Source organism: Hetaerina americana, unplaced genomic scaffold, assembly GCF_022747635.1.
Source record: "Hetaerina americana unplaced genomic scaffold, ioHetAmer1.1.p SCAF_96, whole genome shotgun sequence".
Lineage (NCBI taxonomy): Eukaryota > Metazoa > Arthropoda > Insecta > Odonata > Calopterygidae > Hetaerina > Hetaerina americana.
Genome location: NW_027287605.1, coordinates 1140327 through 1160107, shown reverse-complemented (window position 1 = coordinate 1160107; position 19781 = coordinate 1140327). Strand labels below are relative to the sequence as shown.

The following is a 19781-nucleotide window of genomic DNA, read 5'->3' as shown; positions in this document are numbered from 1 at the left end:
TTAAGTAACTACTATTTGACAAATTGGTCAAACCCAACAATTATTGCATGATGCACATAGGTATGCATGTGCACGAGTGTTGTATATGAGCCAAAATGCATTTTTAGTGTATTTATGGACTAATTATTTTGCATCCACGGGTGGTGGCCTAACACTCCCCGCTACACGTATATGCATTGTGTTAATGTAGAATGATTTTGAACATTACTTTTAAGAAATATTTGTACATTTATAAACATACATAAATGACCCAAAAATCCAAAAGCCGCGTGAGCTCGAGTAAAACCTTAAATTCAGCTTTCTGCATCAAAAATGTCACTCTATCCAAACCTCACGATGGAAAAAGTATACCAAGTTTAAGCCTATAATTGTTATACAAAAAAAATGTAGATGTGGTTACGCTTGATTTTAATACGGTCATCAATTGTATGAGGGAGGAACGAGTACTTTAATTTGCCATTGGTGAGATCCATCCTTCGGCGCATATTACATCTACATCTACATAATACCCCGCAAGCCGCCGCAAGGGCGTGTGGCGGGGGGTGTTAGGTCACCAACCGTAAAAAGCACCAACCGTAGTATCAAAGCACACAAGGCACCTGGTCCGGAAGAAATACCTGCTAGAATATTAAAGGAATTAGCTGACGACATTGCCCCATTTTTACATATTGTTTTTCTAAAATCGATAGAAGAAGGCTCAGTGCCTCGCGACTGGAAGCTAGCCCATATAACTCCCATCTATAAAGGCGGCGATAGGGATAAACCAACAAATTACCGACCCATTTCTTTAACATCGATCTCTTGTAAAATATTGGAACACGTTATTGTCACTAACATTATGAAATTTCTTGATAGTAGGAAAATACTAATCCACAACCAGCACGGATTTAGGAAAAGCAGATCTTGCGAAACACAACTTGGTCTCTTCATTCACGATATACTTAGATCGGGAGAAAACAACACCCAAGTCGATGCAGTATTCCTGGATTTCAAAAAAGCCTTCGACAAAGTCCAACACAATAAATTGTTACACAAACTTAAATACTATGGGATCAATGAGAAAATAATTAATTGGATTAGGGACTTCTTGTCAAACCGCAAACAAATAGTAGTCATAGATGGGTTGTGCTCAACGGAGAGAGATGTTACTTCGGGCGTCCCCCAGGGAAGTGTAATAGGGCCTCTTCTGTTCTTAATATACATAAATGACTCAAGCACACACGTTAGTAGCAATCTAAGGTTATTTGCTGACGACACGGTGATATACAGGGAAATAAGGAGCCAACTAGATCGCGAGCTACTCTCTAGAGACTTAGACAATATCTCGGGATGGTGCAATAAATGGGGATTAACACTTAATATAGATAAATGTGCAGTTTTGAAATTTTGGAATAAAGGAAGCGAGGAACAGGATATAAACTACAAAATAGAGGGTTCCGTATTGACTACGGCAAATCAAGTTAAATATTTGGGGGTTGTTCTAACACCACGCCTTTCATGGGGAGCACATATCAGGACAATATGCGGATCAGCTTTAAAGAAACTTGGCTTCATAAAACGGGTGGTGGGGAAATGTAATGAAAAAGTTAAAGAGAGGTGTTATTTTGCTCTAGTTAGACCTCATTTGGAATATGCCGCAAGTATTTGGGATCCGTGGGAGAAAATTTGGCAAAAAGAATTAGATAAAGTCCAGAGAAAATCCGCTAGATTTGTTAAAAATTGTTATGATAAAAACACAAGTGTGACAGGTCTCTTAGGGGATTTAGGCTGGGAACCACTTGAAGTGCGGAGAGAACAAGCGAGGCTTAGACTTTTAGAAAGGTTCAGAACAAACGAGTTTAAATATGACACTGAAGGAATTATAATGGCCCCACACTACTTAGGTAGATCAGACCACAAAGATAAACTAAGGGAGATAGATTCCAAGACAGATAGGTACAAATACTCATTCTTTCCCCGAACAATCAGTAATCATAATAGCAAGAAACCGAAGTCACTTTAGAAATATTAAAAACTTTGAATTTACAAGTCGGAACAAAATTAAACACTATAGAGATGTTAGGTATACTTTCAGGTGCATGTGTATGTTAGTTGGTAGTTTGAGTGTTTGCATGTGTGTGGGGTGTAAGTGTTCATGCATGAATGTATGCCATGTTTTTTTTTTTTTTTTATATATGATTTTGTCGTTATTGCATGCGATTTTTTTTTTTTTAATTATTGTTCTTTTCTAAATTATGGGTGGTGTCCTAGCACCCCCCGCCACACGCCCTTGCGGCGGCTTGCGGGGTATTGAGTAGATGTAGATGTAGATGAAAAAGGAAAAATACCACATGCCAAAAAAAAAAACAACACGGAAAATTACACCCACAGTAGCGAACACACTCATGCAAAAATCCCTTCATCCAATACTCATGCAAACACATATACCGCAAAACAACTAAAAAACTGCACCCCATGATGCAGCACGAAAGCGATCCTACAACACGGAAGCCAGGACACAACAAGCAAGAAATTGAAACACCACATGAAAATGCACCACGAAACACTCTACCCCCAAAGAGTCTCTAAAAGGCAGGGAATGCGACCCAACGTTGAACGTTGCAGGTAGCAGGAATTTGCCCCCGCGGAGAGGGACGAGGGACTGAAAGGGAAACTTAAAAACAGATGAACAGGGCACTAATAAGGTAATTCGGAAAGAATGGGTTATTAAAGCAAAACACATAAGGTTAGTGGAAGAGCATGCATTTAAATACAACTAATCATTTTTTAGACGCTGAGGGTGGCAAGTGGAATTTTTGCCATCTATAACCCTGCAGTTCCTATCCCGTATTGTCCGTGGGAAGAAGGAGTCCTTGAGTTGGCTAGTTCTGGCATCTATTTCCCGAATTTTATATGCATGATCCGAGCGACCAATGTATGTAGGAGTACGAATAATTTGCGAGACCTCGGTGCTGAAACATGCGGATCTAAATTACAAGACTAGGAGGTGTCTTCTGATTAAATGGCTTGAAATCATCAGCCATTGGCGGAATCGGGGCCTTGCACCAAGGGAGTAGACTGCAGTAGGTGAGCCAGGGCTCTAGCGCGCGGTCGGTGCGGGTCTATACGACGGTGCAAACGAAGGCCTTCCGAAACTGAGGCCCGTTCATAACGTACTTGCATGCATATATACATAGAGGAAGAAAGGGGTGGCGAGAAGGGTGGGGAGGGTTAGAAAGGGGAGGGGAAGGAAAGGGGAGGATGGGGTGGACCAAAGTATTTCCACGAACTCCAGGAGTCCCAAAAAGGGCCAAAAAGAAGGGAATGGTGCCGGGGAAGGGGGTGAGGGGAACGGTAGGGGAAAGGCAGGGCCACCGACGTAACCCCAAGGCATTCCTCTCCCCGGTGGTGCAGGGCGAAAGGAATTCTGGAGGGGGACAGGCGGAAGGGGAAGGAGGAGGTGGGTCCCACTCCCCTAGCCCCTTCCCTCGCCCCCCCCTCTTCCTTCCTTTCAGAATTTCCCCATCCCCAAATAGGGACGCGCATTCTCTCTTCTCCCTCCATTCTCCCTCATTCTTCCTCGCCTGTCCTTACTTCCTCCTTCTTCATCCATCCCTCTTTAAGCTCGATGCATTCGACAAGCGTGTGTGTGAGTTTCTCGGAGACTCCACTTTCCAGACACGAAGGGAAGGGAAAGGAAGGGAGGAGGGAAGCGGGAAGAATTATAAATTTTTCGGGCATCTTTCCTTCTTGCTATGGGCCGAGACCACGAGGCCTACATTCGTTCCCTTGCGCGTCACAAACCACGCAAAATAAGAATATTTTGAGGTGCTTTGCCCTCAGGCATTTTCTGAATAAGGCTTTCATTGTTTCACACTCGAAGACAAACGTTTTAGCGCTCCTACTCTTTCAAGATCTTTCGAATAAATGTGTCCCGTCAGGGGTGTCACACCTGAATCGTTAGGGAAGAGAAGATTCGCTTTTGATTGATTTCTATTTTGATTACCAAGAGCAGGAGATTCCGTTAATGACGCTCAGGCAGTTAATGTCTTATTTTATACTATGTTCGGCAATTATATTGCAAATAAACAGCAAAATAAATGAATTAGTCCAAAAAAATAAAATTCTCTACAAACAATTAGAGATAGCATTTAAGTGATGGCCAAATATGTTTTTCTACGAGTTGGGAAATGTTTATTGGGACTAGGAAAGTGAACGTCTACTGTTTATAACTAAACCTTTTCCCAAATCATGCCTCCTTTGAAGAATCCCTTGAAAGCTTGTGTATGTGAATGTTTCTTTTAGGAGCGATGAAAATATTGAGTCTTCCAACTTTTTGCCGAAGTCCGATATTTTAGCTGATTATTTTGTTCAACTTAGACGGATATAATGAACCCTATTTTTCACCAGTGATGTCGATATTTCGTATACATCATAACGTTTATAGCCACCAACATTTCAGTCCTTTCAACAGACCTGGAGATAACCCCAATGCCCATCATCTGTTGTCTACGAGGTATCCCTGCAGGCGGCCAACAGGCCCTTTCAGTTCTCCCGGAGCAAGGGCGTACATCTACGCAATACCCCGCAAGCCGCTGCAAAGGCGTATGCCGGGGGAGTATAGGGGCACCAGCCATACATTCCAAAGTATTAGTCAGTACGTTTATTTGAATATACTTTAACTCATAAACAGACACATTCGTGCACATGCATGCCTATGCATAAGGCGATAATTGTTGATTCAAACTAATTCATTACAATTCAGTATTCAAGTTAATTTATTTTTTTCGGACTCTTTGGTTTGATTTTGTTATGGTTGTGTATCGTGCGAAGGAAGAACGAGTACTTGCATCTGCCGTCTGTCTAATTTTATTCCGTTGTTCTAATGCACCAACGTATTGTTCTAATGCACCAACCAAGGTACCAAGAGGTTATGAAAAAAAAACTTGGCAATAAGTATTGTACTAATATATATATATATTTGGGATTCATAATACTCTATTGGTACCGCGAGAAAACTTAGGCGTCATGCACCTGTCTAAAAGTCTTGCCGGCTCTCTTCGAGGATTGTGAGGCTACCAACACAGTTTTGCCCTGAATATTTTTCCCTTTTCCATTCCTCTCCCATATTCTTCGTCACTTGCCCTTCCCACCTGGTGCTTGCACCCTCTGCTACAAAATATTTGGTGGACCGCGGGATAATTGTATCGATAGTCGATGTCGAACTTAATTCCTTCAGCACGCCCGTGACAGTTACTCTCTCCTCCTAATTGTTTTTAACAAACCTAGGGGGTTTTCTATGCACCTAGAATAATTACTTAATTACCGTTTTTCTCCCATGGACCCAATATACTTATCAAATTCTTTCAAATACGGCCTAGCTAAAGCCTTCCCAATACATTGTCAATAAATTTTTCTAGAATCGATCTAATAAACCTAGCTTCTCTGAGGCCAGCCCGCATATTCTTCTGAGGATATTCCCTGTGAAAAGTTTCATGTTAGGGTAACAGTCAAATATTTGACCTGCTCTGTAATACTTAACTCGCTACCTGCTAATTTATAATTTACGTCTCGTTCACCTTTTCTTTTATTTTAAAATAATTATGCGATTTATTCGAAGAACTATGATGAAAACTTGACTAACCGAGTATCGTATAAGAGAAAAACCGTCGAATTTTTCTCGAAAATTTAAGGCATCCCTCTTCCACTTTCTAATCCGGTGGACTATGAGTCTCCAAGTGTATATATCTACATCTTCATAATACCCCGCAAACCGCCTCAAGGGTGTGTGGCGGGGGGTGTTAGGTCAATACCACGGGTGGTCACTAACCCACGTGTGTTAAATTTAATTGATGTCAACAACAATAATTACTTTGTATATAGTTTGAGAGTAACATTTCATTATTTGCGCCTGAATTTTTTATTGGTACTGGTTGAAAAGAGGAAGGATATTGCTATCATTGACAGCTGACAAAGAAACTTTATGTATTTCCTTCACGTTTATCAAGCATTTTGGCCATTTGCCCACACATACGAGGCTCCCCGTGATGTCTCAGAACAGTGAACATAAGCCCGGCGCTAACATTTTCGGAGCACATTTTTAGATGACATCCCAATTTCTGACGCGATCGAATGCACCTCACTTTCCCGAGAGAGGCTAACTGCCGATCATTTCGTTATTAATTACCGCACATAGTGCTCGTCATCTCTTTTCCTATTTCTCTCTATCCACTCTCGGATTCACGAACTGAGGAGGGATATTTGAGAAATATGTACGTGGGCTCCTTTTTCCTGGCGAACCACATGCGCTTCAAGTCTCTTGTCTGTTTCGGCGACTTAAGGAGAAACACATACATTATATACCCCCCGCCACACGCCCTTGCAGCGGCTTGCGAGGTATTATGTAGATGTATATATATATATATATATATATATATATATATATATATATATTTATATTTATTTATTTATTTAAATATATCAATGATATAGAAACACTAACACGAGTAGTATAATATTTGGACGGCACAATAGAGCACAAATAAAATAGTAACCCCTAAAAGGACAATCTACAATGTGAGTGCTCTTTTTAAGTGTTACTATTTTATTTGTGTTCTATTGTGCCGTCCAAAAATTATATATATTTATATACACACACACACACACACACAAACACTCATTTAACACTCACATACACACATTTAATGACTAGTACATCGGAGCCCCTTATTCTCTTTTCTGTGATTATTCCCTCACCTACTGATAGCTTCTCTGGTTTACGTCCTTACTTTGTTCTCTCTACTTTCCTCTTGGTCTTCATCGCGGAATCATCCCTTCAACTTTTCTTTTTTACTGTGGAGTTAACGCGCTCTCTCTCTGTACATTAGTGTTGATATATAGAGAGAGGAAAAAGGAACCCTAGGAAACAACCTTCCTCTGCCCGGGGGGCCGGGGTTCGATTCCCGGCCCAGCCTCTCTCGGCACCTGCAGCTTCTGTAATTTTTCGGGTACCAGATCTTCCCGGGAAACCATAGCCGGCACATGGAAAGAAACTAGCCCCCCTATCCTGATGTGTGAGTTTCACATCCTGTCGGGCTTAGTACTGGGTGAATTCTACCATCACCTACCAAACCGACCTCCGGGTTGATTATTGCGTTTATGGTTATATATATATATATATATATATATATATATATATATATATATATATATATATATATATATATACACATATATATATGTGTATATATATATGTATATATATATGTATATATATATTATATAAAATGATGTAAACATAATCCCACATTGTTATGCATTACATATCTGTATGTTTTATTTTTCTTCCTTTTTTCCACCACCCCTTCGATCTACAGCACGCACACATCCATGTATACGAACGCAGGCACACGGCTCGCCCCAGCGGCGTCTTCCTTCCCATAGCCGCTGCTCTTTTGGCCGCCTTCGCGCAAATCGAAGCTGGGCGACGAAGGGAGGATGAGGAGTAGGAGGTGGTAGGCGCAGGCGGCGGTGGAAGAACACTCCCGTCTCGCGGATGGAAAAGGCGTTTTAAAAAGGAGGCAGTTGGGAGTGAAAGAGAGGGAGACGGATAATGAAAAGGACGGAGAAATGGAGAGGGCGAAAAATCAGACGTCCGCGGCTTCCGAAAACGGAGACCGAAAACGAGGGAGACCGCTGAGACGTGCACACGTGAGGAGGCGGGTCGCGAGGGGGAAAAGGAGAGCAGAGGGAGGGAGAGAAAGGGAAAGTATGGCGAAGACTCACGTGGAAGGAGAAGAAGATAAAAGCCCAAGAAGATGGAGAAGCGAAATAAGGAGTCGCGTGAAAGGCAAGAGAGAGAGGGAGAGAAAGAGAGGAAGGAAGAGGGCCGACAGCAGCGCCTGCAAGCGTAGGGGTGGGGAAGCTCTTGGCGAACGGGGGAGAAGAGAGAGAGAAGCGAAAAGGAGGATAGGGTGGTTGGAGGGAGTAAAGAAGGGATTGTGTGCAAAGGAGAATTAGAAAGAGGAGAAAAAAATCGTAGGAACGGTAGAGAAAAGGAGGGGAAGACGGAGGGGGAAGATATAAAGGGGACGAGAAAGGCTTTGGAGGGGTGGGGGCGTAGGGAAAAGGACGGAAAGGGAGGTTGGGTGGCAGAGGGACGGGTCTGTGTGAGCCGTTGGTAGGGGCGGAGGAGGAGTTTGTGAAGGGGGGAGGGAAGGAAGGAGGGAGACACCGTGACGAAGGGCGGAGGAGAAGGACGACGGCGGAAAGGGTGGGGGAACGAGAGAGGGGTCTCGGGGAGGGGAGAAGAAGGGAGAATGGGGTTGGGAGGGGAAGAGAGCGACTGAGAGGGAGGGGGAGGAACGGTTGATGGCGGCCGAGGAGAGAGGGAGGGACACAGCGGATAGGGCGGGTTGACGTGGGAGGGTGAGGGTCGGGAGGGACTCTTGTGTGTGTGTGGAGGGGGGCCAGGAGGGGTGGCAGGCGCTGCTTCGACCAGTGGGGAGGGCGGAGAGGGGGTTGGCGGTGGAAAGAGAGTGAGGGAGGGTCGGGAGGCGGGGACGATAGAAAGACGGAAGGCAGTCAGTGTGAGACCGTGTACCGAGCGAGCTGGAGGTACCCGCATGCGACCAAGCGGCGCCGAGCTAAACTTTTACGGAGGCGGATGCAATAGCTTCGCCCTGCACCGGAGCCGCACTTCAGATTCCTCGAGGGGCCCCGGGAACGTCAGCAATCCTCTCGCACGGGGCCCTCGGCAAAGGAAACGCTCCTCGCAAGTAATTTTTTTAAATTCTATTCGAAATCTGATTCGGTTTCGACGGAAAGTGAGTTATCATCGCAAGCGTACACAGAGAAGAAGTGCGTGTAAAGACGAAGAAAAGGATTGTATTACAAACTGGGCCCGAATACTTCGGCAACCGGGAGGAGGAATACAATAATATCAAGGACCGTCTGTGTAGTGTTACGTGGTGAAAGGATACGACATCGAGGGAGAAAGTCACGTGCGTCAGTTTCCTTTGTATTATCACTTTTTTTCGTTGGTACCCACCCCCTCGCTGAGTCCTTGAAAAAAAATTAAGCGTACTACGTGTGACGGGGAGGGGTGACAGTGTTTTGTTGCCATTTTATGCTTAGTGCAGCGAAGTTTTCTGGGGCGGGAGAAAAAAGTTGACAAAAGTCCATTCCGCCGGACTGGACGGAATTGTGTGTCGCCGAGCAACACAGCAGGCCCCCACACAAAGCCACCAAAACCACCTCAACCCTACTCACTCTTCCAGGAGGCGGTGAGGGTGAAAAAAAATTTGAAATTGACAGTTTCGTGTGCCTACGTCCTGTTGTCCTCCCCCACCGAGCAGTGCTATCCTCGCGGCTGAGAGGGGAATAGAGGGAAATAAATATTAATAAACCCTCTCGCGCGTTGATCTTCAGCTGTTGTTTCTTCGTCTCTCTCCCGTTCTTTTTTTTCTACTCATACACTCCTTCTGCTTTGCCTTTTTGTGCGGTAGTGACCGTGTTAGTTTTTTTTCTTTGTTTGTTGTGAGTGTGCCGAGTCGAAGAGAAAGGAAGACCGGTGTCTCTCGTATGCTTGTACACCCCCGCCGCATCCCTTCCTTTGCTTCGAAATCGCCCACCCACCCCTTGACGAGACTCCCGATCTCGAGGTCGAAGTGGAGGAAAACGGGGAACTGAGTGTGAAGGAGTAGAAGAAGAAGACGTGATTCTATCGTGACAACCCTTCCCTCTCATCTCCCTCCCCCCCACTCTCCCGTCCTATCCAACAGCGATTCTTTCCCCACCTCCCACTCCCCCATCCACTCAAACCTTCCGCAGACTTCTCTCTCTCGCGAGTAGTTCTGCCCTCGGGGGGAGACAGTCCCCCTCGCCCGAACCCCCGCCCCCACCATCCTGCACCGCCCCGCCATCGCCACAGCCCACCTCCCGCCACCCCACTCCCCTCCCCTATTCCTTGTTGCCATACGAAACACTCTCGCATACTACATACGCCGAGTTCCTCCTCTCTTCCTCACCAGAAGGGAGAGAGAGAGATATAGACATTTTTTCCCCTTCTGCCACCCACCGAAGACCACCACCGTAGGCGGCGAGGAACAAGGAAGGAAATAAAAGAAACCTTTCCCTTTCCTATCCTTACCATCATCTCCCCCGCCGCACAGACAAACAAGTATATATCTTCCCTGTTTAATCGACGAGGGAAATAATTATAAAACGCCGCCCGCTTCATGTGAACGAAGTCTCGGTCGGGCGACTGGCGCGCTGCATCCTTGAGCCAAAGCGCAAGGGAGAGAGAGGGAGGGAGAAAGAGAGAGAGAGAGCGCCTTCACAAAAAAAGCTTAGTGTTGCGCAAGTGCTCTTCCTTCCTTCCCACACGCCCGCTGGCGATATTACATGCGCGGCCCACGTACAGCCGATCTCTTGGTGCGTGCATGTGAACACGCACGTACTTGAAGCGCTGTAAAACAATCACACGCATCGGCTAAAACCTCCCGCGCCGTGTAGAAACCACTGCGATCCCTGTGGGAAGCATTTGCAGCCGCAGCGGCGAAGGAAGTGATCGTGGATATCTAAAACTCTCCCAAGAAGAGAAAAAAAGGACTTGTCCATTGTTTTTTACCCTCCTTCCCTTGTTGCGTTATCTCCTCTTCAGAAGACCCCCATCTCGTCCCTCAAGGTATACGTTTTTCGATACCGTCCAGCGTTGCCAAGTTTACACCCCTCCCCCCCTCCTTTTCGCCCCTCTCCCAATCAGGCCCGTCGCTGGCGGCCGTCTGCTCGGCGTGTTTCCGCCCGGAGAGCCTTCCGTCGCTCTCAGGCTGTTGGCAGGGGCAGGATGACGTCCTCCTGCAAGGGATCCTGAGTCCCCCAGTGGAGGAGTGGTTGGAGGGCCTGGTTGGAGGCGGCAGGGGGCGTGAGATGGAGGAAGGGCAAGTGCTCTTCACTGTTTTGCCCGTGGCCAGCAGCAGACATTCGGCCCACGTGCACCACAGCGCCGGAAGTGGCGGCGGCCGTCACCAGCACCACTACTATGGCTTCCCACACCACCCGCACCACCATCCGCACCTCCACCACCACGGACACCACCACCCACACCACGGTCACCACCACCTCCACCAGCTCCATCACCTGTCGACGACTGCCGGGGGCGGCACCATGCCCGTCTCACCCGCCCCTCCTGCCCTGCTCCACCAGCACTCTGCCCAGCACCCTGGGATGCCCCGACAGACAACTTCCACGCCTCCAGACACGTTACTGGAGCAGCACCAGAACGAGCCTCGGGGCACCCACATCTCCAGCCTCTACCCTGAGATCCTCGCCCTTATCTTCTCCTATTTGGACGTTAGGGGTAAAGGTCGGGCGGCGCAAGTCTGCACGGCGTGGAGGGATGCCGCTTACCATCGCAGCGTGTGGAGGGGCGTGGAGGCTCGCCTTCACCTGAGGCGGCCCAACGGCGGAGCGGCGGCCTCTGGACCCTCCAACGTCCACCTCTTCTCCAGTCTGGCGAGGCGGGGTATCCGAAAGGTCCAAGTGTTAAGTCTGCGGAGGGGTCTTAGGGACGTGGTCACCGGTCTCCCGGGCCTCACCTCCCTCTCCCTCTCCGGATGCTACAACCTCACCGATCTGGGCTTGGCCCATGCCCTCTGCGCCGCCCCACTCCCATCCCTCACATACCTCGACCTCTCGCTTTGCAAGCAGATCACTGATGAGTCCCTCGCACGGATAGCGTCCCACCTGCCGCGCCTCGAGGAACTACGGTTGGGTGGGTGCGGGCACGTGACCAGTGCGGGACTCCTTCTGTTGGCGCTCGGTCTTAGGAAACTTCGACGACTGGATCTTCGCTCGTGCTGGCACGTCTCCGACCAAGGGATCGCATATCTTGCGGGCGTGGCCGAGGAACAACGGGGGTCGACACCGCCGCCAGCCATCGAAGATGCAGCGGCGAGGGTGGGCGCGGAGGGCGCCGCTGGGGCACAGGCCATGGCTCTGGCCGATCCCCCCGGCCTATCTCTCGAGCACCTGGGCCTCCAAGACTGCCAGCGGCTGACGGACGAGGCTCTGAGGCACCTCTCGGCTGGCCTCGGACACTCCCTCCGCTCCCTTAACCTGTCCTTCTGCGTGAGCGTGACGGACGCGGGGCTGCGGCACCTCGCGCGCATGCCCGCGCTCCGAGAACTCAATCTACGGGCGTGCGACAATGTGACGGACGCGGGAATGGCTTTTCTCGCGGAAGGCTGCGGGGGTCTGCCCGCCACTCCCAACCCCGGTCTTCCCGCGATGCCGTCCTCGTCCGCGCCCGTCTCCAGCAGTGGATCCTGCTCCCCTCTCACCCACCTAGATGTGTCGTTTTGCGAAAAAATCGGCGACGCCGGACTGGGGCACGTTTCGAGGGGCCTCTTCGCCCTGAGGTCCCTCTCCCTTGGGGCCTGCGGGAGGGTCACAGACGAGGGCCTCGCGAGGGTCGCGGAAACGCTGACAGAACTCGAAACCCTAAACGTGGGTCAGTGCTCGCGCATCACGGACAGGGGATTGGCCGCGGTGGCGTCTAGGTTGACGAGACTGAAGTGTATAGATCTGTACGGGTGTACCAGAATCACCCCGTCGGGTCTTCAGAGGGTCATGACCCTCCCGAAATTATCGGTGCTCAATCTCGGCCTCTGGCACATCAGGTGAAGACCGGAGGGATGCGGTCGGCAAGGGCCGTCTGCGGAGGAATCGGACACGGAGCGCCGTCGGTTGCCGCCGACGTCCCGGATGCGATGGCCGATGGCGGAGGACCGCGCAGAGGCTGGTGGGTGAGGCTGTGGCCGTGGCCAAAAGAGTTAGAAAAAAAGCTTTGCAAAAGAGAGCTTCTGTTCTTCGCTCTACCGCATCTCTAAAGCATAGCCGTGCTCGAGACCGAGTCTTTTGGATGAAGAGGAGGAGACTCCGAGGATTAGGGTGCGGTGTTTTGGGGCTGGGGGAGGGGCCTAGTTATGATGATGTTTTACAAACAACCCTAAAGGAAATAATTCGAATTCCAAATAAAACTTTATTTTTTAAACGAAATGGATGGTACCGAAAAATTCGCATCGCTGTACTGCAGATATTTTGTTGCTGTTCTTTTTAAAGAGTTACAATATTAAATACGATTGTTTCCTGAAAAAAAAGATTTGTTCATCTTTGTCTGTTACTATGGGAACGTCTATTCAACCATATTTGTCATCAATTTTTTGATGGAAAAGTTTTAGGCTCCAAAGCAGAGATGTGTTCTGAATTCGTAGTATATTGTACCCGTTTATTTTGCCAATTAAGTTTTCTGTTGTTGGTAGGGCCATTCGAAATCATTCGAAACATATTTTCGGTGGTACATGATACGACTCTTAATATTCCCTGATATTTAGTTATTTATTGGTTTTCCTCGTTGATCGGTTTGCTTACACTCTGTTCACACTCACTTGGCGGTTAACTCTACTTATGATTTGCATCCTAGATCTATTTGTTTCTTCCCTTAATATTGGTAATATACCTTAAGCATTTTCTTTTTCCAATGGGAAATAGATCTGCCAAGATGCATGCCAATATTCTGCCATATGCCTGTGAACAGAGTGTTTTTATTACAAATTCATTCATTCCATTTTTAGTCAAAATAATTTAATTCGCTCACGGTTTCCAAGAGGCATTTTGATGTGCTCCATTCTGAGCTGAATTACAGCTCATTGTTATGAAGATTTGACTGTAGTTGATTCTCTGTCTCTAAACGAAAAGAAAGTTATGTTTGTCTGTCATTTGACAAAAAGCTGAATCCGTCTCTCTTTAAACAGAAATTGCGCCAGTCGACGTAAGGTACTCAGTTTTTCAGTATTCTGTTCCTCCCTCACTTTAAATTAAACAGTAAATACCCGTTGGTATATTCTAGCATGACAGTTGGTTATTAGTATTATTCCTGCCTCTCTCTCATTTTAACATCATGGGTTATATTTCAGCCAATTTCAATGACTGAGAAGTAATTGCTCCAAACTGTTGTGTTGCCTACTGTAGGTAGGAAATGCAGCTATAAAACTATTTTATTGCATTGCATTGTTCTTGGACAGCCTCATTTCTGATTATATTTTATCCTTTCTAAAGGGACATGCATCGCTAAATTGAATATATTATACAAATTATATTTCATATCATCGCCATATTTGGCGGATATAGGTTTTGCTATTTTATCAACTGTTTGAGGTACTCCCTTTTTATTCAATGCTACGAAATGTTGAAATCGCTTGTTCAATTACTGTAGTTTTTTATATTATGGCTTAATCATAATCTGTGTAGTGTATTTTCAATATTTCAGACCGCTATATTTCCTTCCCCCTGATTTCACATTGTCACATTAAATGCATTTTTATTTGCTATCAAAGAAAAAGGTCTAACATGTGGCCGTCCCATTTTAATGATATCTAAATTTCGCAAATATTTGAGTTACAAATTAGACAAGATAAAAGTAACTCATGAATGAAATTAAATCATTTTTGCCATGATAATAATCTTGGACTCCATGGGATTCATCCAAATATTGGTTTGATAGTTGATGGTAGATAGAACTCACCTCGTACCACATCCTACTTGACGTGTGAAATTGACTCATTGTTTGAGGGAAAATTTGCAAAATGAAATAATCCGAATGTTCGCTCGGTGGAGTCAGTGAAAAGATCTAACATTTTAATGTTGAAACATCCTTCCAAAAGTATAAGGCGTAAATTACTAAACAGGTCAGACACAAAGAAAATTGATCTTATTGAAAATGTCAATCGAAGAATTTTAACCACCATAAAAATGTCAAATTTCTTATAGTTTCTATTAATGTGTCTGAGGAGAAATCAAGGCAATGGAAAAAAATCCCTTATGAGGCAATGCGGTAATGATCATGGTATACGTGTTAAATTCATATTTGACATGCTCATTATTTAATACAATCCTCTAAAAAGCCAAACACTGGCTGATTGAATATTTTAGCCGTATTTATATTCATGAAAAGTTCAGTTCAGCAAAACAAATAAACTAACACTGCTCCAAATGTATCCTAATAAAATCACTTTTTCACTGGACAGCCTAAATCGTTCGGTATATGCAACGCAAATCTAGCAATAGCTTTTGAAATTCAAATGTTAATGTCTTGAGTATTATTTCGATCAGAAAAATGTTTCACATGCATCGATACCAAAGGCCGAATTTCTTAGCATTGCCTTTCATTAATGGAAGGTGTGCCCTTAGGATTTATAATATCATCGCATATTATAGCGTTGATAATATTATCGCACAACTTTAAATCCTTGAAGACATTCCGACTGCAAAATCAGGTACAGTAATTCCGAAGTTGTTAGAATAAAGAGTAAACCATGCATTACGATCTAGGCCAATCAGAGTTTTCATAATACGCACAAATTTCATTTTATTCCATATCAGATAATCTCACCTATCACTTTATGCAACCAAAAAAATTTAAAAACAATCATTCATGATTAGCAAATATAATATTTTACAAGGGTGGCCTGTTTGTATATTTCCATATTATTAATATTTGGGGGGATGTCGTAATCCAGGGGGTTGGACTACTGACCGGAGGGCCTAGGGAGACCTCTGCTTCATCCGGGCTGTGTTATTTTTTGTTTACCAGAACTTCCTAGAAAACCATTGGAGGCTCAGGGAGAGGAAGTCTCCCCTACCCTGATGAGTGAATTCTGCACGTCGCTGGGCTAGGTATAAGGTGAACTCTACCCTAAACTATCCAACCAGTCTCCCAGTTCATAACTGTGGTTGGTATTAGAATTCGGCGTAGAATACTAAGAGCAAAATATGCTATAATACCTCTGAAGTAAATTTCTATAGTCTGAAGGTGATGATATCTCCTCAGCTCAAAGATTCAATACGATTATTAACTTTTCTGCGTTAATAAAACGTTGGAAATCATTTCCCGAGCAAGAGTTTTTTTACCATTTGAACTTTAGGATCATACTTAATTAAAATAAAGTGAGTGTATCATGAATCATTATCCGATGCCATATGTAAAGTTTTGCAGAGCAAGAATTTACTGCAAAATTAGCCAGTGCAATCATATATCTCGTTATTTAATAGGGATCTATCGAATTCACCAACTGTGAGTACCTAAGGAGCTTTCATAAAAGAAGTACCATGGGTCTCATTATTTTTCAGTTGTACCAGTTGTTCCAGATGGCTATTAGAAATCAGGAGAGTTGTTTTTCCCCCATAGACCTATAGGTTTTGAGAATTAAATTGCTATGGAGTGGCACCCCATGCAAAAGCAATTTGTGTAATTTGTTCCTTTTTTCGTCCTAATTTTCGTTACTCGGTTTATTTACTCATATACAATGGTTTATATTGCCCTCAGCAATCAGCAGGGAAACAACTCGTTTTTTTATCGAACCGTCCAAGAACTCGAAGGTATTCAAACAAGTTGACATAATGCATGCATGAAAACAAAGTTTCTTTCTTTTGAGACAGAAGTATCAAGTCTACTACCAACAATGGTTAATAAATCGGAATACCGTGCGTGCACTTTTCCAGCAACTGTGGAATGCTGTGTGTTACTTTTCTCTTTTTGATTAACAGTCACATCTCCAACTCAGGGAGCTGCTTTTCCATCCAAGTGTTGTACATTCCTCTCGATCGTAAACCGGGTTCAAAAATAAAATTTCTACTCTAATTTCTGGGAGGGCATTTCGAAGGGACTCTCCATGCCTCAATCCAATTAAGTCAAATAGCATGGTCGAAAAATCTCACCATCAGCCTTTTGGCTTTGGGGAGGGGGGGTAAGTACATGGCACGACGCATCACGAGTGCTAAGTGCATGGAGGGCGGGTTGATTGCCACAGATTTTATTTTTCAAATTGGAAGGCAATGGTTGTGTGCGCAATTGATGATCGTCAACGAGTGAGAGTTTAGTTTTTCAGAAACTCTACCGCCAAAGGATAACCAATTCTAAACACGAATCAAAAAATGAATCAAGTATTTAAAGTGAAATGAAAAATAAAGTAACGCTCAAAAAACTAAAGTCGTATTTTGTAACTTTCCAAAACTTTCTTTGCAGTTGGCAGGGGTGGAAATTTTTTTCCGAAACATGCGGCTTGATTATCATGAGCCCATGTCTCAAAGAGTGCTATATCGGCCTTTTTTTTTTTTAGATTGTTATTGTGTAAAAATGCCTTCTGAATTTATTGTTTACTTGTTTACACACCAAAAAGCTTTAGTCCAAACATTTTTCCCGTGGTTTGCAATGTTGTTCGAAGATGTTTTGACGTGGAGTTTTGTTGTTGGACTTAATGAAACAAGGCGGATGTTGGTCCTTATGGTGAAAGAGGCAACCTGTGTCCATGATGCTTGTATGAGGCTATTTACCATACAAATGGAGCGCAGAGAGCCCCATCTCTGTTTGCTTGCAATGTCCTAAAAATCAAGATCATTATCCCAGGTTCTTTTTTTAATTTGCCTGTTTTTCCTTACAACTTGTTGTTGCATTCGACAAAGAATGACGTTTTTGGAGTTATCCTCTTAAGTGATTACATTGAGCCAAAGGAGTTAAAAGGCCCTCCGCAGTAGACGCGGGCGTTGGATGCAAATGTTGAGCGAAACGGAGAAAGAAGGGAAAATTTGATGATGAGCCTACGAAGAATATTGTGATCATAATTATAATTATTATAATTTAGCATTGTGGGTTTGAATGAGGATTTTTGTGCGTGTGGAAAATGTGAACACTTGGTGTGTTTGTGAGTGTTGCGATTAAGTGTGCCATGTGGCAAATAGCATCAAAGACAGAAAGAGACGGACATTAATAAATTCTAATAATATAGTGTCATCTGTCGCAATATATGTAAAATGATCTAATGAGAAAACCTAAAAATTTTCTCGGGCGCATGTGTGCTCGACATATGAAAATATATAGTACATGAACTGTACATATTAAAGGAAGGTGCTTTCTACATATAAAAACGACATCATTGCGAAATGAGAATTGTCTTATCATTCATTTGTGTAATCCCTTTCTTATCAATCCTTTTATATGTTTATGCCTGATTCATCCGACGACTTCTTCGTTTTACTTTTAATCTTCGAGGAAAGCAACGGGCTCATCTCAGCTTTCATAGATACATATATATTCGAGGACATTGTGGTAACATTATTAAGTTTCTTTGCACTTACTGTAGAGGATTGATATCTTTCAACTGTAGTTTTTACTGAAAACAATTACGGAAAAGAGGTGGATGAATTTCCTCACTCGCCACATATATCCGAACCTGGTTTTTCAAATATATACTGTCTACGTCAAATTGGTGTACGAGGATTGAGAAGTTTGAAAAACTGATAAATGAGAAAGTGAAATTTATGGTGAGTTTTCTAGTCGTAGATATTTAAAATATTGTAAGATAAGTAATCTAATCATAAGTATTTTTCCACTGATCATAATTTTATTCGTTCAGTATGCGCACTTAATACTGCTTGATTTTGCGCAGTCCAGCGTACATAACTATTGACTAGTGCATAGAAAATTGCTGCGTCTATTTCCAATGTGATGGAGGAATTCCACCGAGTAACAGCGAAAACAGTGCCATAGATTGCCTGGTGTCCACTCTATCCCCTGTTGGGTATACCCCCGCTAAATAATTGCCATATAAGAATTATTTTATTATTATTTGCATTTTTTTCTGTTAATATTATACTTAGTTATATTGATGAGGTTCAGCATCGCCAAGACAAGATAAATCGTGTTGACTCCTGAACACATGAGAAAACGCTTTCAAAAACATACTTGGAGCACAGTTTTCTTTACTTTGATCTTATCATTATTTTGTCACGTTTTAATAAAATTACAACCTAAACGTTAATCAGTTTGATCAAAGTGATTTTGTGAGGGTTGCAAATATGTGGGATGATCACAGGTTTATGAGAGTACTCATCTAAGTAAATAAGTTATATGTGAAGAATAACTAACTTCCTTAGCTGATCAGATATAAACTAGTGAATTCGTGCGCTCTGTGATGAATAGTCATTTTAACTATAAAACATTGACATTAAGCTATTATAGTACTATGTTTTGAAATACCTGTGGCCGAATACCAGGATGAGCTGATAGAGTTCTTAGGAAATGAAATCACTTCATATCTCCGAACCCCATCCTTTTCATTCCCTTCTAACTTTTGTGAATAACGCTCTGAGAATAAGTATTCTGAGAGTAAAAGCCTTGCAGCAAGGAAAATATATTTGGCACGGCGAAAATGTGTTGATTTTGAAAAGAACCTCCCTTTATCGGGGGATGATATTTTGTGACATGGATGAGAAAAAAGGCATTTGTGATGTGGGAATGTCTGTGAACTCATAAACATTGCCGTCTATCTCTAGATATTGCGTATTTATCAATTTGTGTAATAGGGATATTGACTTCTTAATAAATAGGCCAAGTACATTGATGGAATTACGGTCTATTGCTTCTCTTGGCTGGGGTAATAACGGAAACTTTATTTTATCTAACTGGCAATATTAGGAAATAAGTGAAATATCGACTGTTGATGACCGTCTAAATTGATGCACCGGTCGTGGTACTGCAATATCGGGGGTCTGCTTTCCTAAGTAAACCTTTCAAGCGGAATCCTTAGATATGTTATCCGTATCAGAAGAAAATTGAAGCTGTGCACGTGAAAAACTTTTATTTCGCTTCCCATTAAGGCATTCATTTCCTTTACCCAGTTTCTACACAACTTATGCAAGCATTGTTCAGGAAAAAATACCTCTTATTCAACGTTTTCCGGGTTTTT

At 44.0% G+C, this 19781-nt stretch overlaps 1 protein-coding gene across 1 annotated transcript; it reads left to right on the top strand.

Moving 5' to 3' along the window:
- The first annotated feature begins 8580 nt into the window (after positions 1-8580).
- LOC139699874 (F-box/LRR-repeat protein 14-like) lies at positions 8581-17983 on the top strand. Its single transcript, XM_071598300.1, has one exon. It carries the CDS (start codon positions 10909-10911, stop codon positions 12661-12663), a length of 1755 nt encoding a protein of 584 aa, XP_071454401.1. The 5' UTR covers positions 8581-10908; the 3' UTR covers positions 12664-17983.
- The last annotated feature ends 1798 nt before the right edge of the window (positions 17984-19781 follow it).